We start from the raw sequence: 23049 nt of genomic DNA, 5'->3' as shown, positions 1-23049 counted from the left end.
ATTTATCTTCTACAACAAAGGATTTCTTTCACTTAGCCTTGAATCCAAAATGAAAAAAAACACACCTTGAAACAGTCACACTGTGTCTATTTGATCCATTATGTAGAGATAAAGTACAGTCTGTTCAGCCGTCTGCCATGTTAGCCATTTCATTTGTGAAAAAAGGCTAACAATGAAAATCTCATAAAATGTGTTATTTTCACATAAGAATAACAGCCCGTCTGTGGCCTGAGAACATTCAATGAACCGCTGGACTCATGGGAGCCTTTAAAAACCCAGTGGATAAAGCAAAAAAAAAATGCATGGGGGTCAAAATTTAAAAACAAGGTGTTTTGATAGTTCCTAAAATAGGCAAGAAGTTCAAATTACCTCCACCTATCTAAATTGCTTTGGTACAACTTTACTTGAAGGTATCTACATAAGAGTGACATGACACTGTCATGACACATGAACCCTAACCCTAACTTGTCATGACAAAAACCGAATGACACTTAATGACAGAAGCATTATGTCATAAACAACTTGTTTATGTTTATGACACGTTCATGGCAGTGTCATGTCACTCTTATGTAGATACCTTCAAGTAAAGTGTAACCATTACTTTTTACTGTTTATTTACGTTTGCTAATGCTGCAGGACACATTGAAATACATAACAAAAATGAAGTCCAAACTTGAAGGAAAACAGTGAAACATCTTGGTCAAAGCAGCTCCTGAACAAGACTAAATCCTCTCTTGTAAACAAGTTGTACCCAAATGATTAAATTATGGGTTGTCCGATGGCCCTCTGAAAGTGTCAGCCACGGTGTATGTGATGGGGTGGAGACTGCTTTGATAAACATGCTCAGCAGAATGAGAATGTTCTAGGGGGTAATTCAATCAGAATGGGCTGCATGTCGCTTACTAATAGTGGGCACTTTCCTGTGATTTATCTGTGTTTGCTGAGTGGAGAGAGACGGAACAGACGGCCTGGTCTCCCAGATTAAATAGGGCATGGGAAAGATTCCTCACGCTATCAGGGAGAAACATTTATCACAGGCTGATGATTAGTATTATTAGCACAGGTGCAGTTACAGTAAACACCAGAGACTCCCATTTTGTCCTGAAAGGGAGCAGTAGATAAAGAAGGAGGCGAACTGAACTGGTGTGCGTCTCCCAAAGGTGTTTGGTCTAACTATGGTCCTGTAAGTTCCACTTAGGCTCCCTACCAAAAATACTGTTTCTGAAAATCAGATGCTGAAACAAACATTCAAAGCCACTACCACAAAGTTTGCGACAACAGCTCTGGTATTTGGCTGTGTGGTGTATAGCCGGCATGCTTATAAAATTAGTACTACTCTGTCATTGAACTATTCAACTTTGCCATCAGGCAGATTAGCTACTATCTTTCATTGTGGCAATAATTTCTAAATAGGAAAATTGGAGTCATCTCTTTTTGTTGTTGTTATTCCTATGAATAACAACAACAAAAAGAGACCCGTCCTGTACTTGTTCATTTAGTTCAAGAGTTATAGGCTAAAGAGTTATAGGCTAAAGAGTTATGATGCGATGATGTCTCAATCATCACATCCTACGTAATGTTAAAAAGCCTGCTGCTCAATACAATTATGGAAAACGAGAAAAATCCAATGACTTGCTATGAGAGGATTTGCATGACCTTGATTGATTACACTGATAACCTTCATTTTAGCTTAGTAAGACCTGCAAATGTTGTAGTCATAAGCGGATGATTCAGCAGCTTATGTAAAATACCTTTAAAAAACTAAGGCCAAAGCCTTTAATAACGGCACATATACTGTCACTTAAAATATACACGAGTACACTTAGTACATATGTAGCAGTCTCAGAGGAGATAAGAATACAATCTAAATGTATTTCTTCCTAATTAAAGCGTAAACCATGGATGATAACAGGGAAGGTTATAGAGATGGCAAGAAACAGCTCGATATCCATAAATCTAGTCGGTCTGTCTATCTGATGACACTAAATGAGTCTGGGGACCTCTCATTGGAACTTCATTGCTGCGTACTACAATGGTGTTGATTCACAATGTCTTGTGCACAAAGTTAGGCAGAGACTTCTGATGTTATTAAAGGGAACACACTATTGGTTGTAATAGTAGTTATAGACAGTGTATTCAATAAAAGCAAAACAAAAAAAAAATGTCAGAGCTGCGGGTTGTTCGAGTGAAGCTTGAGTGCACATTGGAGAAGTGCAGAGAAGTGCCCAGTCGTCGTAGAAACAGAGAGCCGGCTGAGTGTGCTCAAAACAGTTAGCATCCAGTTTTAGATTAGAGAGTAATCAAAGGTCTGCCATGCTGCATGGATAAGGTTGTGTCTCCACACTATCCAACTGGGCTGGCTGGAGGCATTACTCTAAAGGCTAAAATATATAACCTTACAACTAATAAGTCAGAGTGAAAAGCACTTCCAAATGATTCCCAATGAGCACTAGTTCTCTGGAGGGACCAGTTAGCAAAATAGCAGACCAAACTATTTCTCTGCTCAATAAGATAAGACACATATTAGAGATAAAAATGAATACAGTATGCATACGGCATGTGCTGTAGAAATTATTCCAAATATCTAAAAATGATGCTGATGCTTCCTCATAATAATACTTAATATTATAAAATAATTAACAAAGACTAAAAAAGAACTAGGCCACTGTTATGACAGCAACATGATAAAACAAAGCATTTGCTCTTCTTTCTTGTATCCAAATATGATTTATTATTTAAAACATATACTTAGAGCTCAGAGAATAATGGCTAGGGGAGAGAAGCAAAACAATAAATAGTAAAACGTTTTGAACTGTCAATCTAAAGTAGCCCTAGGGTGGAAAACAAAACTGGTAGAAGATTTCAGATGAAACTGGACAGTGAAAACACCCGACGTCTATCTAAAAGTTCCTTTGGGACATTAACTTTCTCAAGCAGACCTCTTGTTTGAACTCTAAATACATTCTAGGTCTGCTGTGACAGATAGGGCTGAAATGTGCAAGTGCAGATTAACCCTGCAAGGTCTAAACATTATTAGCGAGAACCTGTGGACAGGCATAATAACGATAAGATTCAGACAAGTCTATTGAAGAGTGCAGTCACTGCAGCTCATCCTCAGATATGTCACACATTTAAATTACAATAACTCTTTGTACGGAATAGGATTAGGGCCACATGTGAAAAATGTATTTGTCTTCTGAGTTTAAAGTCAGAATTCTGAGAAAAAAAGTCAGAATTCAGATTTTTTTCTCATAATTCTGACTTTAAACTCAGAACTCAATACATTTTTTCACATGTGGCCCTAATCCTCTTCCGTAACCTTGTCACACACAGTGAATAGGGTGTTTTACTATGTACAGCAAACACCATCAACGAGAATGCAAATTGCAGATCATTGTTCAGTCACTTATATTTGATTCACACATGAGAAGAAAGTTATTAGGGTATTGTGTCATTTTCATAAACTTCTTCTAATTTGGTTTTCTTTTAAATTACCTTTGTTTGCAGTCAATCTTCGGTATTTAATGGATACAATGAAGACAAATATAGTGCGTAAAATCAGATATGTTTAGTATCATCAACTAAATACCAAAGTTTCAAATATATTATCCATCAAATCTATGTTGATATTAAGGTATCATGTAAAAGATACTTTTGATTCTACTTTCAGAAAATGTTGGATGCAGTGATGTTACACTATCAACATCTCTAGTGACCAATTTACCTGTTTGTTCAATGTTCTCTCATGCATGGCCTGAAAACACAAAATGAAAATAATATACCACCAGATTAAGTACCTGAGCCCGAAAAGGCACCATACTGGACAGTCCTTAACTCATTCATCATCCCATCAAGTGAGAGTTAAAAAGATGCTTTTTTTAAAACCATTCAATATCTTATCAGACACAGCACTGCTAATGCACTTTACAACATTTAAAAAACACATGTACTAAAGCAAATGTTCACAGATGACTTAATAATGTATCTTCAGAGGACAGGAATACAGACACAGTATAATGAGCACCATTAAAAAAAGATTTCAGCAGGTGAAGTGGCACAAAACAACTACAGGTGGTAAAGAAATAAGCTGTAACAAGGGTAGCCATTCTGAATACCAACATGAGTACATGTTTCTATTCATTTCAACTTTTCAATTGATATTTGGTCACATTTTAGGCATAGTGCATACTTTAACTTAAATGCTAAAAATTGAACTATTATGGACAATGATGCAACACATCCTCTAGTATAGTCATAAATATGTGACTTAGCTTGTTACACTTGACATCATATTTTTATTTGATCATTAATCTATGAACAGATGAGTTACTTGTCTAGGGCAAATAGACAATTTCCTTGTCATATTGATGTAGCAGTTCAGTTTTAGTTTTTTTTTGGAGTCTTTCCGCTATGCTAGGTGGGTAATTACTGTCATTGATTAATAATCCTGGGCCAGCCCCACAATAATCAGTCCCACATGTGCTTGGGCCTCTTAAAGGATAGGCTCATTTGCCACTGGGATTCACAGCCTAAACTGCTTAGTTGGATGTAATGGAGAGCAATTTTCTTGTCGTGAGAAAAAAAAAATTGTAGATGGGATGGGTTTAGCCCGGTCATTTTCCATTGCCTCAGCACATCAAATCTCCAAACAAGGACAACTCTGATTTCAGATCATGCTCTTCTCCCTGCAGGCAATAAGTCGTTTTCCAGAACACAAGGACGTTTTTATTGCTTTACCAGTTATTTTGAGTATTATGTCCAAATTTCTTACAAAAATAACATAATTGACTAGCCTAATCCTTTGTTGAATGAAATACATCGTGGGTGATATCTTCAAATAACGCTTGAGACTCCATAAATGCTGTGAGATCATGAGAAATGGCTGAATTCATAGTATGATGGATCGCTTATTTCCATGCATTGTTGGCAAAGTTGTGAGATGACTGCTGGGGGTTCAGCATGAAGCCAAGCCTAAATCCCTGAAAATGTAATTAAAAGCAAAGTGATTTACAGTTTGTTCCACATTATTCTGGGTTTATTGTTCCCAATTTCCAATTATATGCAGTGGACTGGATTTCAGAGAAAGGGTCCCCCAAAGAAGTGTGCAATCCTCTAAGAGATTTATGTGTTTATAGCAAATTGTGAAAATTAGCCTTAACGTTCGAGCAAAACTGGTAAGAGAATGCCCAAATTGGAAATACTGGGCATTGCCAAGATGTAAACGATAAATGGTCCATCTGTCTGAGCTCTTCTCACTCTCGGAATAGTAGAAAAGCCACCATCTGCAGATATGCGTCAGCAGAAGCAATTTTGCTTGCAATGAGAGTGTGAGTCCACATGTGTACATAGAGGCCTGCAGGTATGCATTCATTACTATTTTGAAGATACACGTAAAATATATATGTTGTTGTCGGAAATGTAAAAATGTACTAATGATAGTTTTAATCTTGAAAAAATGTAAGTGTGTGTGTGTGTGTTCTCTTGTGGTGGATGTTTACAGCTGACATTTCTTGGACAAGACCAAGTTGGTCCACAATGTGCTATTTGTCAATTTTTGCCACAATTTAAAAGTATTTGCATCTGACAGAAATAAATCTGTGAAAGCGCTAACAAGGCCAACTTCTTTACTTTCCAAACACCTACTATGACCATAATAATATTTCACCTGCTTCAACTGTTTTGACAGACAAGACAATGAGATGCAGATGAGCAATGGCATGAGGCTGAAGTTAATCATTTGATTATACAAATATTAAAATTCATTTTATATCAATTTTAATCAATTAATGCATTTAGCTTTAGCCACAGCGGTGGGCCATTAACATAACATTGACTGCATGCTTTTATCCTTTCTTGCTACGCCTACATGTAACATCCCAGAATTTAGTTAAATAAAAATATTTGTGTGCTGTCTTGTTTGTTTACTTTGTTCAGTAGTGAGGGGGTGGACAGACTATTATTTGAGATTTGATAAACCGAATAGATTATTGTTTGCAGTCACGGCAGCTTTATAATGTGTGTGTTGGTGGAACAAACAAGACAGAGACGGAATTAATGGCAAAAAAAATCCAAACACTGGATAGACTTTGGGAACGAGTGAGATCTCTTGTCAGAGCTGAGCGCTCACAAAGAAAAGTCAAGCGGTTGTCATTTTCCAAGAGCAGACGAAACAACGCTGATGATGACAGTGATCAGAGTTGGAAGATAAGAAGATGATAGCGGCTGGGAGTAAAGATAGCTCTAATATAATATCACATTCAAAACAGAACTGACTGTTCCTGGTAAAGAACTACACAATCTATTACGATTTATCAGCACAGGGAAGGTGTTTTGCCCGGAGATAATTACAATAACAGTACCCAGTGGCAGTGTGATTGCTCCCAGGTGACATTGCAGGTTATTAAATTGTCACTGTGCACCCTGTTTTTGGCGCTGCAGACACTTGAACTGGCTGCCCACAAGACTGACTCACAGTTTATCTGCTCCATTTGTTTGACATCTTTACGACACACCATATTAACACAACCTAATTTCATCTGGGCCTCAATGTCTTCTCTTGGCTGTCTCATGGAAATCCTTCAGGGGTTAGGTTAGGACTGCTGGGACGTTTGTCTCGACCGAATTACACCAAGTGACATTTTTTCCATCATATCTTGTTTTCTATTTCAAGTTTGCAAGGGAAGAAACTTGTGACAAACTTTAAAGGTCTGATATGGAATATATTTACTGTATTCAATCCAAAAATGACACCAATGCGTCATCAGATATTAAGGAAACATGCTAAATTGAAATACTATCTTTTCAGACAACAATGCTAATGCTAGTATTTTCTCCTTTTTAAATTTTGAATTTCTGTTTTGGCCTGTGTGTTGTTATCAACTGCCCAGTTTGACAGCCAGGCCGCGTTGCCAGATATACCTGTAAAAACGTAAACCCAGCGCGCTACAGCTGTAACATTAGTACAGCCATGAAAACAGCAAACAAACAAACAGGATCAACCTAAAAACAAACGGCATGTTTGGCACGCAACAGTTGCGTAACCAGAGACGTAACAAACCCAGGGTAAATATTGGAGATGTATTTGAAAAATGGAGACAGCTTAGAGCCCTGTCCTCCTGAACAGGTAAGCATTAGCTTCAGGCTAATTTATCACAGCTACAAGGGACGGGCATTTTATGTCATTTCAACATTCGGGTACATTTAATTATATAGCTAGAGTACACGAGTTGGTTACTTGCAAAAACAATTAAGACATGATCCCGACTGGTCCAGGCTAACGCCGCCATACTAACCCTGCTAACTGCTAACCCTGCTAACGTTACCAGAGGACCAGGCAAGCGGGCTACGGCTGTTTACAACGTGTAGCCTGTTCAGCGGCTGTAGCCGACAACGGTGAGTTATTTTAAGCCAAGAGAGGGGGGCTGTAAATCAGGAAGAGAGGACCGTGAGTTTGCAGTGTGTTTAGCGATTGTTGCCATAATTCTAAGCCAATAAAGTGTGTATTTCAGTCGGGTGGAAAAGGGCGGCAAGGTAGTGGTATTTTTAGCGGTTCCTATCATAATTCTAAGCCGAGGAAGTGTGTCTGTCTGGCGTGTGGAGAGGACAGCGAAGTTGCTGTGTTTTTAACGGTTCCTACCGTAATTCTAAGCCAAAAAAGTGTGTCTGTCAGTAGTATAGTAGTAGTCTGTATAGAGCGCCGCGTAAGCATGGGTTAGCGTTAGCTACTCCGCTTTGCTGTGGAGTAATGTCTGGCTATGTGAGACAAGCGTCTAGCAACATACACACTAGCTGTCTGTATTACATATTGCACCTTTAAAAGTGACACGCACATTACTGGCAATTATCAAAAGAAATTAGCTCGGAAATGTTTATTATAAAATAGGGTGACCAGATGTCCCGGTTTAACCGGGACAATCCCGATTCTGAGTTGCGTGTCCCGAGTCCTGATAAAAGCCTGTCGGGTTGCTAAAATGTCCCTGTCTACACCAACCACTATGAAATTGTCCCAGTTGTCAGCGATTACATAGCCGACGTGGTCTAATTATAGCCCGATCATTAACTAAACCCATGTAGAAAGACTAATAAAGTGTCCAGCGTATGATTTTAACAATGTGTGTGTGTGTTAGGGCTTTGACTCCGAACTTCGTTTTTCGAATATAATTCAAATGTTTAAAAAAATAATGATATTCGAACGAATATTAGGCAGCCCTTAATATTTGAACCTGTTATGGGCATTATTTTTTGTAAATGTGTTTGCTTGTAAACGTTTTCAATTCAAATTCCGAGGCTTTTTCACGCCTGGTGAAGTTGTGAATCGCGAGCTCATTAGCAAGGCTATTATTGGTGTGCTCCTGTGGGTGACGTTAGCGTCCTGGTTAGCTCCTATTTTGTATACCAAAACAATGGCCGTGCCAACGCCTACAACAACCACGCCTGACGAGGATTTCGTAAACATTGTCACAATGCCTCTTCTTATCTGTCTCGTTTTAACCACTCCCTCCAGGTCCGCTGGAAAGTCAGCGGACGAGCGCTGGGTGGAAATGTTCGCGCATTTCAAAAGCATGGAGATTCCATTAAAAAATGTAGGTCTCATTTGTCAGTTCGCCATGTGTCTACTGGGCACAAATGCTCCCGTTGAGTGGATCTTTTCGCTCATGAACAACACATGGACTGATGAGAGGAACCGCATGACCATTCCCACCTTAAAGACGCTACTCGTCACACGGGCCAATTTTGCTGACACCTTTGCGCAATTTCACAGTAGGCTTTCAGCCAACAAATTGATTCTTGAGCAAATTCACTCTAACAATAAACGGAATGAATGTTTCCAATAGGGAAGCTATCTGCTCTATCAAATGAGATTACATTTGTGTGTTGGTTAGAATAACACTGGTAACGCTTTATGGTAAGGGTACATGAATTATCATGAATTCATGCATGAATTAATTGATGTAGGCTATGCATTATTATGCATTTATAAGTAATTTTTATGTATTACTGCATTCCTTAATATCCCATGATTCATCAGGAATTGACGTGTTCATAGTCTGTCATTCGTGACCTCACGTATCATGATTCATAATATATAAAGGAATGAAGTAATGCACAAATCATGAATTAATTCATGCATGAATTCATAATTCATGTACCCGTGTTACCATAACTTTAGTTCAAGCCTGTGGCAGCAGTTCCAAATAATTCGTTTAGTGCCATGCAATGAACAATACCTTTTCAAAGTTTTTCACAAGTTCAGTGGGTGCATTTTCCAAAAGAATGCTTTAATTCTGAAAAATAAAGTTGGTACCACACAAAACTCACTCAATGTCTTTTTAATATTATTTCTTAGATATGTAGGCTACATACCAAGACAATTCATGAATATTAACTGAGATACCCCATTAGCACTAGGCGTACGTATGCTGTTGGCAAAATTGTGTCTCATCTGTCTGTGTCTATGTCTAACCTGAGCTGGCACATGTTCACGTTAAAAAGCGTCATGCGCAAAATGTCCCCGTTTTAGTTCGGGGAAATCTGGTCACCCTATTATAAAAGTTGTTACATTCTGAGGGGAGGTGACACACAACGCAAACTTTCGTAGACTTGAGAACAAAACATGAAATCAATCAAAACAAAGAAAACAGTCTCTCTACTGATCATTTGTGGCGTGACGGTAAGAGTTATGTGATCTGTTCACAGAATAAATCAGGGATGAAAAATCAATCAAATTGAGCAACTAATAGCTCCCTTAATGTCTCTGTTTGTGTGGAGATGACACTCCCATCCAGCCATACAACAAGCACCAATCATATTAATTAACTTCCTATTTATTACAAATTAGTTTTCAAAACTAATAAATTATGATTAAAATGTTTTTATTTTGGACATTAAAAACATCCCCACTCCCACACCTTTGGAATGCACGCTAATGACCCCAGTCATTATGTGCAGGTATGCAAGTGTCTATACATGTGTGGGCGTGTGTGTGTGTGTGTGTGCGTGTGCGTGTGTGGTTTCATTTGCACTACTTCATAGAAACTATGACCTCAATTCAAAATATAATGCATGTACACACATGAATTGCAAAATCCTCTGTAAAATCCAACAGCTACGCAAAAACACAATTTCTTTGTGATTGTCTGCATCAATGCAATGCCAGTGCAGTCCACTAGCTGGTTCAGGAGCCTTGGGTTTAAATAAATGAGGGTTGTTTCATAAGAACAATATAGATTACTGCTGGATTGTACAATGTTTCACTAATGTTTCCGACAAATCTTAATATTCTCTAACTGTGATGTAACCCTCAATGGCAGCACTTTTGATTAGAGAATATTCCTGCAAGGCACCGGTGCACACATTACAGAACAAAAATATTAACAAAAAACATTAATTAAGGGATACTCACATTTTGCAGGGAGATCATAGCCACAGGTGATCTTGGCTTTGCCGGTTTCACAGCCATTTAGTGAGTGGCACTCATCATACAGACAGGACCCCGCCGCTTTGTGTATGCAGCCATCCACTGAAACACAGACAGACATACAAAGAGAGGTAAGGCCTACCTGAAGAGAAACAGGCACACGGCAGATCTCAAACTAGCTAGGCTAATTAGCAGTTGGTGTGCTTTGTCATGTCAAAACAAGCAAGCATTTACAGGAACAGGACCAAGAACATGCTGAAAATTATGTTGAGTTTGATTCCTAAATCCCTACGCTCTCAAATTATCTCCTGAGCTCTGTATCTCCTCTCTGTAGCGACACTGGGTCTGCCATAGTGTGCTGCGCCTGTTGCTGGTAAATATTGACGAGCTTAGGAATGAAATTAGCTGGGCTCGGATCTAATGACGCCTCCATACACACTGAAAATGAGACTGTTCTTCCTGTAATCCCTCTCCACTGTCAACAGCGATATACAGTCAGATCATTAACTGTATTTTTTCTGCCCTGTGGTGGGAATCTTATATCTTTGCTGTTGTCTGTGGTGAGCCTGTTAGGATGCCGATCTGTGTTCTGATTCTGTCGCGCTCCCTGTTGATGTGTGTGTCCTGGTTCCACGGTGACCCCGGGTCCCCCGCCCCCCTAAGGTTTTAATTTTACCGGGTTAAGGCCACAATACACTTGATTGATGGCACGTCTTACACAAGGAGGCAGAGAGATAGAAATCCACATTATCCTTCTCTGAAAGCCTGACATCCCTCCAGGAGCATGTTATCAATCACACTGAAACATCATAAAATCCTCCTCAAGTTGTCCTGTAAAAATCCTCACAAGCCATTAGAGGATAACAGAGCCAGGAGGAGGAACAGTAGCAGTTGAAAAAACAGACGTGTCTTTTCTTAAGTTTCTCTATAAGACTTGGCCGATGGAGAGAACAAGTCACAGACCAGCTTTATCCATCAAAGCTTAAATGGTTGAAAGTTAAGATAGCCTGCAGGATAACCGCCGTTTACATATTTTGAACTGATAAAGAAAAAAGAACTGAGGAACAGATTAAGAAAAAAAAATCTGAATTTATATTCTTGATAAAAGACAAAATGTGACTCTAATCGCTATCTTCATCTCTAATGTAATAATTATTCACGTACAGCGCCAGGGAAAAAAGCTGTGAAAGAAGACTGAACATTAGTTATACACTATCTTCAAAAATGTACTTTGCTTCACATCGTCAACACAGACAAAAGGTCTTCTGATGAGGGATGGTCCTTTTCTGAGCGCCTTTCAATTTCTCAGGGATGAGTCAACGACAACAGCTGGGCGGAAGATTTTCCAGCTCTATCAATCATCTTTAATGGACTGAGGGACAGGCAGTTGACAGAGACGAATCCTGATGGCTTTTGGAAAAAGTAACATGAGTCTGACAGTGATGTGGATATGAGGAGGTATCGCTCTGGCAACAATCAAAGCTATTTAACACTGCACAGAGCGGATATGGCGCTGGCTGTAGGCTTGGCATACTAAACATATTCACTGTGCAAACAAGATTGTCCATGATCATCAGCCACACTTATTTGCTTCATAATTGCTTCTTATCATCTCACAAACACAAATTGCTAAATGCAAAGGTTGAACTGAAAGCTCTGGGACTGTAAGCATGCTTCTCAATCATATACACATAAAGTTGCTCCTGCCATAGAAGAAATCAGGGCCTTTTTGCCCTTGTGTTTCGTTACAGCACTAAATGAATAAGATTTAAGCACCCAAATGTGTTCACCTGATGCAGCATTTGCATCACAGCAGTGACAGGCCACTCAATGTTTACTAATTTCTCCATTCCTACTGACAGGCTTCATATTCAGTCTATTGAGGTGAATTGATCAAGTTTTAATATAGCTGTAATGTTTTAATTAAACTATTTAATACTTAGTAGTTAATTTACTTGCTGTCTCTTTATATATGCTCTTTGCATTATATTATATATATAGCAGCAGCAGCAGCAGCAGCTCCATTCTATGAGTGTATTGCACATCTTGCATTTATTCTATGATATTTTAGCCACCTAAAGGAAGCAAACAAGGTCAGAAAAGAATGGGACATTGCAGGTTGCACATTACATAACTACATCTACACCGCAGTTTTACAGTTTAGTTTTACAAACTTTCAAGTGCTAATTGCTCAAAGATCCACGGTCATTTTATTGGCTGATCTAGCTGACTCGTCCGCGTATTAAACACTCCAAATAGATTCAGTCTTTAAAGCTGTCATTCAGTTGCATTAATGGAAAAATATATAGAGTAAATGGGCTGCACTATATTGGTCAAGCAGAAAAAGACATTAAAAATGTATTGTTTTATTATAATGTAAAGTAATTGGGCTGTTCCTTTGAACAACACCTTGTTACAGCCTGAAATAAGGCAGGAGGCAGTTCAATAGCAGGAAAATATCCTGCTAGGACAGGTGTAAAGGAAACTATGATATTTTCATGGTCATAGTATAAGGCCAGCCAGGTTAGGACCATGTAATAATGCCCTCTTCCAGTTTGCAGTTTTCCAATAGGAGTCCATCCTCCCCAGACAATTCCTCTCATCACTACTGTACCAGGCATGGCTGATCTCTTACCTATGAGCACCTTGGGAACCCAGTGAGCAAAAGCATACGGGGTTCTGTGTTTCATCTCAGTAGCTGAAGAGTAAGATTGTAGATAATAGTTTCAGCTTCCATCTCGCTGCTCCTTCTACTCACGGTTGCATAAGCTACAGTGAGTGAGTTTTTTCCTGATGATACCGAGTGTGTCACTGTGCATCTAGTGTCAGCAAGTCCCGACAAGCTTGGAAATCTGTTCACAGTGCCCGTAAATAGAGAGGAAGATCTGGCTGATTGCCAGAGTCTTGGATGCTACAGCTGCACATTTAATTAAATTATCAGGTGGACCTTATTCAACATGTTTTGCTGTAAAACCTCACAGTAAGTAAATAGCATATGTCTTGTTATTATTCATATGTGTTTGAGTAGTATTAACAGTCTGCTCCTGAACAACATTATGCCAGTGTCCCTATTCCATTATACTTTGAATACAATAATCATATTCAAATGCTAAAAAGAAATCACAGTGTGCTCATCCTGATAATGCACCTGCATCACAGCACTGAAAGGTGATCAAAGCGACCTATCTCTCATCTCCCAGCTTTTAGTCTGAATTACATGCCAAGCAGAAGCCCTGGGCTGAACATGTGGCCGGCTGTGTGATGCACAATCAGTGGTGCCCAGCGCTATATTTCAACTTGTGTTAAGACTTCTTTATGGAGGATGTTTTATTTAACAGACTTAATATTTAGGCGGCAGCATCTGCTTCTGTCCACCCCACTCCTGGGCTTCCTCAGCACCCGTTGAAAAATAAAACGGCTAATATCTCATCTATCTCTCCTTGCAGCCTGCCACTGCTTTAGGCTGGGCCTATGTGGGACAAAACATTTATTCATCTTCTCTGAGTGCCTTGCTCAAAGAAAGCTTCCCCGAGCAGCCACTCCAGCAAGTCCACACAGCTAATGAAGATAACTCTGAGCGGCGGCTGGACGGCATGCCTCTGAACTCATAATGGGAACGAGGAGAGAGCAAGAGACCGAGGGAGAGCCATATTGAGAGAGACAAAGGCGACGAGTGTGTGTGCGTGTTAGTGTGTGTGTGTGTGTGTGTGTCAGTCTGGAGCAGTTTGAATTAGTTACTCAGCTGTAACCTTGGCTCCTGCCATTGTTGAAGACACCTCTGCCTCGTCCTCTCAAGGCTCCGTTCCCACATGCATTAAGGGACTCAGCAAAGCTCTGCTTACTCTCCCGGGGCTTCTCCCAGGCAGCCCGAAAACCAAGGGCTTTCAATCGCTCCCTCAGACACAATGAATACCTACTCTGCTCTCATTACAATACCCTGCTTTTCAGAAATAGTGTCAGCTGCAATTTTCTCTCCTAATTATTTTCCGCTCCTCTGAGGGTTAGGTTCAGGACTGGAGCCAGAGGAGGCAGCACAAGCTGGGCAGGAGGGGGTGAGCTGGATTCTACCTGGCAGGATATGGAGAAGTCTGAATATCAGTCCATAATCTAACAGAGGGGAATAGATAGTGGATTTTGAGGAAGGCCTATGTGGCCGTTACCTGCTGATCCACTGAGATCTCAAACGCCAACCCCTCTTGTGGGCTTGTTGGGCGATAGGAATTAAAACTTTTATCAATACTCTCTCACACTGGGAATTGTTTCCACACAAAAACCAAACATATTCCTAAAACTATTTAACCATATATTCCTTCACACCTATTTTTTGTAGTATCCATGGCAACAACATATTTCCTCTCTCCTCACAGCACTCTCTTTTTGTAGAGCTGTACACTGATCAAAGCCCCTCCACAATTCCACCTCTGTGATTTACGACACCATTTTCTACTCAACTAATTTCACAGAAGGAGATAATGACATGGATTAGTTGCTAATCAAGTGCCAATCAGAGATCTGGCTGAACTAAATGTCAGGTGGAATATGTTTAAGCCATTGTGGTTACTCCCTTGTGATACTGGATTATGTGTCCTAATCGCAGCAATTTTGGATGCAACAGGAGCCAGAGCTCTCTACTGTAACCAAGTTCCAAGAAAAGGGGTAATAATCTCTATTTTACCTATAATACCCAGGTCAACAAGGGATTTGGGCTAATAGAATGCCAAGCAGATGTTACTCTCCAAAGTGACATAAAATACCTCAGGCTTACAGGACGCACAATTCCCCTGACATCGCTATGTAAGCATGAACCAGAATAAATGACACAAGCATCACAGGTTCCATGCAGTGGAAACCCTGTTGTCATTATTGTTACAGTTCAGCCCAAGTTGAAAAATATGTCAGCAAAGATTGGAAGTGGTGAAATAAGATAAACATAGTGGGTTGCAGTTTCAGCCTTAACAATAATATTAACTATTAATATACTGACATACTGCAGGTCGTATCAATAACAGAGCAGTTTGAGGCTTATTTAGAAATTTGCTAGTTTAAATACACATACAAGAACTAAGACATCTTAAGGGATGAAAGAGAAACCTTTACTGAGGTCCCCTTAAGCAAGGCACTTCATCATAGCATAGTACCCCACCACTGTAGAGGATTGTACTGCACACCTCCCAGCTGTAAATGTGGCTAAATGTATGAGTGACAGGCAGGTCCCTGCTGAAGAAAGAACATGTGTAAAAAAAAAAAAAAATAATAATGAACGATTAAGGGGAAAATACAGAACTATCCAATGACCTAAAAATCGACTTTCAAAATGGATGTTTAACTTGGTTGCATTTCACCATTGAGCAAAGTAAAAAAAAAATAAAAAAAAAAAATAGAAAAAACATTACGTTTACTGAACAGCGCAAACTGTTGAGAAACAGTTAGCCTTGTTAGATAATGCATGGACATAATTCCTGACTTTTCCTGAGCGCACAATTCCCCTGACATCGCTATGTAAGAATAAATGACACAAGAATCACAGGTTCAACGCAGTGGAAACCCTGTTGTTATTATTGTATTGTATTGAATATGTCAGTAAAGATTGGAAGCGCTTTCTCTGGGAAATGGGATAAAGAATCATAGTGGGTTGCAGTTTCAGCCTCAACTATACTGACATACTGCAGGTAGTATCAATAACAGAGCAGTTTGAGAGACATCATTCCTGGCTTTGATCCCATGTCTTGACCCTGCTCTTTTCCACTGTTCCTATTAATGTCTTCTATAAAATATAGATATATTCAACCGACATGGCCAGGATTATTGCAGTTGCTTAAAAAAAAAGAGCTTCTGGCAACATTCACAGCACCTTTCCACCTCCTGCTGACACGGTAGTTCTTGGATCGTGCATTTAGTCAGAATTTATTTCTGCAACACAGATGCACTTCTGTTAGTTTCCAATAATTTAAAACAAAGTTGTGCTAATGTTTCCATGGCACCAAGTTAACCTTTCTACTTTGCATTTTACGCCATATATAGATCTGTCGATCATGCTGAGATTAAGCCAGCTAGTGTTCAGCTGACTGCAGACAGATTTAGTAAAGAAAATGAATTATTTTACCATTTTAGGAATAATGGACACTAAAGCTCAAAATACTGATGGATTATATTCATGACTGTATACATACTACTTAAAACTGCATTTAAAAATCAAAGTTGGATTTGTGGAGTAGGGGCTGATGTGAGACATGTAAGGAGCACACACTCTTCCCAGGGCCGTAAAGGAATGCCAGGTTAGGTTACCAAAGATCATGTGGCACTGTCGTTGGAAACCTAGAGTCCCGACAGCTGCGGACAACTCGGTGCCAAACCCCAGCCGTGCTGAACTCCCTTGGACAATAGTACAGCCCCGGCCCTCACACTTAAACATGTTGTTTTTACTGCTCTGTCTTGTTGTTGCAGCATTCCCTGTCTGAGGTAGCGGAGTCACTCTGTCTTAAACAACCTGAAGTACACTGTCTGCATTCTTTACATGACATGGGTACTTCTCATTTTGCTTAACAGCAACTCTAGGCTGGCCACACTTTATTTGGATAGTCCAATGCCGAGTTTCCTGTATTGCAGCTTTCAAATAAACACTCAAACATATTTTTTTCCCCCAGAGTGTTAGGTTTATGACCCTATTTTCAATCCTAAATCCAACCCTAAAATAAGACCAGACATCAACTATCCTCGGACACGAGTTTCATATTAAACTCCACAGATGTCATTGTGACAAATTTTACTAAATTAATAGGACATGGATTATCAACAAAGGATTATCCAAATTAGGTGTGACGAGCTACCCAGTGTGGTTTCCAGGTCTCTTTTGTAGTTTGCATGCCTTATCTATAATGATTTGTATTTCCTTGCAGCACAGGAAAACTGTACAGACCCAAATGGACATGCATGCATGATTTCTCTCTGCATTTAAACTAAGCTGTATTGCTGTTGTAATGAATTGACTGGCTCAATATCTGTGAACATGCAGGTGCCCAGCAAAAGGATGCCAGTATATCATCAAGGTACCACTGTAAGCAACGTCTTAAAAGATACGATTCCTGTCATTTGGAAACGTCTCCATATTGCTAACTGTGATAACAGCTCCTCACAGAATAGTATCCTGCCCGCTGTATATTCACCATTTATGTCTTCTACAACTCTAAGTTAAAACCTTCTTCCATTTCTTGGTTGTGTGTGATGCCCTAATAATCACAGATAAACACAAACCTCCTCATACAGTTTCCTCTCCCAGCTTTAATATCTCACTCATTTTTCACCTTTGACTCCTCATCCAGTCTCTTATTATGAACAAGCACTCTGTCAATGTGGCTATTATCGCCTCGTCTCCTAGGTTAGATTACCTTTGGCAGCCCAGCTTTACTATTGCTGCCACAGGAAAGAGAGAGAGAGAGAGAGAGAGAGTGTGTGTGTGTGTGTCAGGTATGAGAGAGTCTAAGATCTTTCTCTTCCAGCAAAACCAATCAGAAGTGCAATGTTTGTGTGCATGCGCACGCGAGTGTGTGTGCTTGCAGAGTAACTTTAAATGCAGCTTTAAACCACAACGTAAATAAAAGAAAATTAAAAAAACAATTTCTCTCTCATGTCTTTCATGTCATAATTGTCTACGAGTTAAATTATTTATGCAATTGAACACATTTCCACTGGTTCTCTGGGTTCCTGAAAGGAATCAAAGCATTTCGGAACAACTTGAAACATTATTAACAAGAACAACATGACATGTAGTTAATTCCTCCCTGTAAGGTATTCTGACATCAAAGAGCTCTCATAACAGGGGTTTACCATCTCTGGTACAAAGGTAGTCAACATGTAACCCACAACCACCAGGAAACATCTCCTATCAATAAGCGTTCCACCTATCTCAGTGGGTGAGAAGCAAATCAGCTGACAGAGAGGATAACATTAAGTATGTGTTTTTTTTCCCCTTTCTTCTAATTTCAAAGTATAATCCTGCTGCTGACCAGTAAGGGCTCCCTTTGGACTACACGAAGAGTCAAAACCAGATGTGAATTATTGATCAGACACATCATGCTCTTACATAACATTTCTGGAGACCTACCCCTTCCTCATGGAGTCCTTTTGGGGTTTTAGTGTAAATTAGCATTATATTCTTAACGATAGGAAGCTGTATCAGTCTGACACATCTTTGTGTTCCTTAAGAACATACGGCTGGCTCCATTTGGAATCAATAGAACACACACACACACACTTTCATCCAGACATAATTAAATGTCGCCTCCTAAAGAAATTGCCCTCTTTGAGAAGTTGGGCTAATAAGGGACACACTAATGGTGAGAAAACACGGTGAGAAAACACAACCCCCAGAGAGAACCTGGCCAATTTCATCATAAATTACTTCCCTGCACAAAGTTCATCTTTGAGTCACCCAAGAGAGCCTGCTGCATGATAGTAAAGGATGGCGTTTCTAACAAACAGGCTTTGAGGTGAAAACAGAAGTACTTTGCTCGATGCATACACTGCTCTAAGAAGCAACAACAGGACTAGACAAATGCATGTAATTATTGAGCAATCTGAATAGCAAACTTTAAGGCTGCTGAGGAGAGAAAGCAAGCATGGCTGCTGCTTCAGATTCTTGGATCTGCAGGCCAAACTCTCTGGCAAGTCTGTAATTGTGGAAATGAAGAAAGATGGAGCCATTCAATGAAAGGCCACTGCTTTGGATTAAAATGCATGAACAGCAATTGCTATTATACATGGTTCTTTAGGTTTGCTGGTGCAAGGCTCTTCTTCAGCAAAGCCTACAGCCTTGTACAATACCTTAATATTTAATATTTGGAGCATGTCAAAACCACAAAGAGCTATGGAAATTAAAGGTCATCATAGTTTTGTATTACTTGATCATTAACCTTATCTTACCTGTGAAAACAGGCTGTGGATGTTTGAATACCTATTTAAGTGCAGACCTCTAAAGGACTATGACCATGTGATAGGCTACAGGACTGGGAACATCATGGTTTATATCAAAAACTAGGATTCAACATATTGTATAGTATACAATAGTATATTTTGATTCTGTTAAAACAGGAGCTAGAAACATTTGGGCAACAGTAAAACAAACAGCATTTTTTAATAACAATGCTATCTGCTATTGACTTGTTGGCACTGAAACTAAGGAGAGTAGCCTGCAGCATTAATATCAGAGCTTACAGTTACTCTCCTCACTGCTGTCTACCAACAACTTGCGCCCTTATCATAAATGTGTGTATAAAATACAATGTCTAGCAAACTGTATGTAAATATTGTCAAAGCAGTGGTGAGTTTTTCTTTGATGTATCCTATTACTTCTTGTTGCTGCTTCAGTCCAATTTTCCAAAAATGTACTTCTATTGCGCTTCTGGACAATAGGTCAGTTGGCTCTCTTTAATGAATTCATAGATTGATGAGATACCTGCAGCTCAGGAGTTTATTGTAACAAGACACAGCAAAGTCAGGCCGATATACCGGTCTGTGATAAAAGCTAATGCCAAAGCTATCTTAACTGGAGAGGTGTGCAATTTGGTATCCTGTTTCAGCAAAGTTAAATAACTCGGCAATATCAATGTTAAACATTTTTAAGATTTAAGACACATACACCCACTTTGATACGATACATTGAAAGAAAAAGAAAAATAAGTGTTTTCAGTCCCTTTGTGTAGCAGACAATACATCATTTTATGTACTTACGGCCATGCTACAAAATGTACTAAATAAGTAATGTAGATGTAAATAATGTAGTGTGTTCATCAATGGCAATTTAACATTAGAATATGCAAGATACAGTTCAAGGTGTGGAGTAGTGTGTTCTCTACATTCCTTTTCATATTTATTTAGCTATTGCAAGTAGCTCTAGCCTTAAATATATTTTATCTGCATAGCCAGTGAGAAAAGAATCTGGATTTGAAGACGCACTGAAGTTATCTTTCATTATAAACATCACTGCGATGTCTGACTGAAAAAGAAAGAAGCCTGAAAGAATTAAGGTTAAGCCTCAAAATCAATACAATCATAGGTAAGTGTTTTTCTTTTCTTTCAAAAGAGATTACCAGCGAGTTGTCTAGATAATTATCAATTTATAAACAATATGTTTGAAAAGGAGTGAGAATTGAATAAAATCAGTGAAAGCTGCTGGTGGGTACAAAATTATTATTTGTATTTTATGATACTCAGGTAAAGGTATTTTAGGGGTGACTGTATTAAACTTTAAATTTAAAAAACTGTTACTCATTATACAGATTGCTTTTGTATCCAAACAAATCCATAATTATAAAGATGCCCTTAAACTGTAACCTATAATTCAGGGTAATCAAAACACTTGTCAAAAAAGCCCCAGTGTAACCGTGCTGTTAGAAAATCATTCCCCTTCGGTAACTCAAAGTAAGCAAACAAAAGAGGAACAGGCCACTGGGGCCAAAGCTTGCAATAGCCAGTGTGGAATCTTCTCCAGTGATTTATCTGACGGGGCCCCGACAACTTTTCTTGCAGAATCCCAAAGTGTGCTATCAACTAATTGAGCCTGTGTCAGCGCTGGGGAGATTAAGCGTCCGCAGCTGCCCACTGAAACCTCTTCCCCAGGCCCAGCTGTGTAACACAAATCAAAGGCCCTGGCACTGAGACGAACCAGCACAAGACAGAGCCCACCTCCATTCAAACACAAAACCCAGCACTAATGTCCTGCTATGATTCATTGTTTGGCAAATGTCTCCAGTATAATGTCTGACTGTTAACCAAATCTGATACATCTTGACACTTAACTGGTGATTCACATAAATTCTAATGAGCTAGGTGATTTAAGAGAATATTTGCTTAGATCCTAAGATCTAAAACAACCTTGACTTCAGTACTATACAGCTCGGTTACCCTCTGGGTCAAAAAATGCATCAACGCTTGGCACACTATTCATTGACTTGACTTATAAACATGCCCATCACTTGCCTCTTGACTCACTGTCCTTCATAAATGATCTTGCTGTGCTTTTCTCCCCAAGCTCTGTTGCCGTAAAAAGCTTCTAGTAGACCTCTGGGCTCACTCTCAGCTCCCCACGTCCTCAGTTAAAGGCCCGTCATCCTCCCACTGCCTTTACTTGTAAAAGCCCTGTGTGGTCTCAGTGCTTAACTAGTGGCCATGGACAGGCTCCACCATGTGAGGCTCCTTGCTGCAGAGCCAAGGATTAACAGAAATGGGTCTTTTATAATTATACCGTCATGATTCCAGGCCTTTCCTGCTGGTCCTTTTAATTAAGTAGATAAGGTTTCTCTGGGGAAGACCAGCTTTAACATACTTACCGGCGATTTCAAAAGCGGACTTTTCTCAGAACTGTCGCAACAATGTTTTTAAAATAAACTATTAGTTTGTTATGAATTAATACACAAAAGCACATTTGTGGGCATGCCAGCACTGCATGTGACAGGAACAAACATGCATTGGTAGGGATATGTCAATGTGGTGACTTTAAAAGCTGCCCCATCTCTAAAAGGATGGAGGTGAGTCTTGGAGGGTAATAGGCTCTTCTGTCACTCACACCTTTTGTGAGTGACAGTGACAAGTCTAATAACGAGAGAGATGCCTGCCCACCCCCCCATTCAACCATTTCACTGAAGGGACCGATCTCTGCTATCCGGTGGGCAGTCACGCACCCATGCAGCACCCACCTTGCTCTGGGGAGGTCTTATAATTCAAATGGAACGCTATAATGGCCTCCACAGTGACAGCATTCAGATAGGTGCTTGTTCACAGCTTGGCTTACTGCCCATTCATTTTAAACCCCCCAAAAATGATACCCCAAACGTTTTTTTTTATGACGAGCACCAGGAAGAACAGCAGTGGATATGGTCATTTGGAGACAAAAGATATCCTCCTCTTCTATATTTTGCAAAAGAAAAATGGTATGATGAGTTGACATATTTTCTGAGTTTCCAATTGAGTACAAATACTAATTTACTATCAATCTAGAGAAAAGCTAAAATAATAAAATATACTTGTCAAAACTTTATGGTTTTGGGATTACAGATGAGTCATTGCTGTGTTTAAACATCACACCCTTTACTGAAAAAGTTCCGTCATACACCACTTTGTGTATCACAAACCGGCAGAGCTAGATATCCGTTATTGAGGCTATGATGGAAGCCATTGACCTTCCAGAGATGATATGTGGACTTACAATACAGTGCACTGTCACCTCTGAGGATATTAGTTATCAATTCTGACTGTAAATCTCTCAGGTCAGCATATATGTCATCTAAGCGATGGAGCAGCTGTGATGGATGTTAAAAGAATAGCGGGCTACATTCTATGTTTTGGAGCTAATCTGATTATTTCCTTATAGCCTCTTAACCAGGTTATGATCCATTTTTCATGTCTTATGCTAAGACAGGAAATATTAAATCCATTTATGGCATAATTGCTGATGCTATTAAAGAAGAGATTAAGATATTATTAAAATCTGATTATTTTGCATATCAAGGCTGCCTAATCTTCAAAAATAAGACGCACACAAGAGATGGGAAAAAAGGAAACTCAAAACGTACCTCTTTTCTTTTGCAGTAAACTATATAACTATATAGGCCATATGTTAGGTTGGAAAGTCAAAAGGG

The 23049-nt window shown here is 39.4% G+C and overlaps 1 protein-coding gene across 2 annotated transcripts in view; it reads right to left on the bottom strand.

Moving 5' to 3' along the window:
* macrod2 (mono-ADP ribosylhydrolase 2) overlaps positions 1–23049 on the bottom strand; it is a 426308-nt gene that overhangs the window by 239379 nt on the left and 163880 nt on the right. For both annotated transcript variants that reach the window (XM_078272630.1, XM_078272629.1), the window contains exon 5: positions 10403–10519. In XM_078272630.1, coding sequence (XP_078128756.1) covers positions 10403–10519 — 117 coding nt within the window. The remainder of the gene's footprint in view (positions 1–10402; positions 10520–23049) is intronic.

Source organism: Sander vitreus, chromosome 17 (genome assembly GCF_031162955.1).
Source record: "Sander vitreus isolate 19-12246 chromosome 17, sanVit1, whole genome shotgun sequence".
Classification (NCBI taxonomy): Eukaryota; Metazoa; Chordata; class Actinopteri; order Perciformes; family Percidae; genus Sander; species Sander vitreus.
The sequence above is the reverse complement of the archived record's forward strand: the minus strand, read 5'-3'. Positions and strand labels throughout refer to the sequence as shown.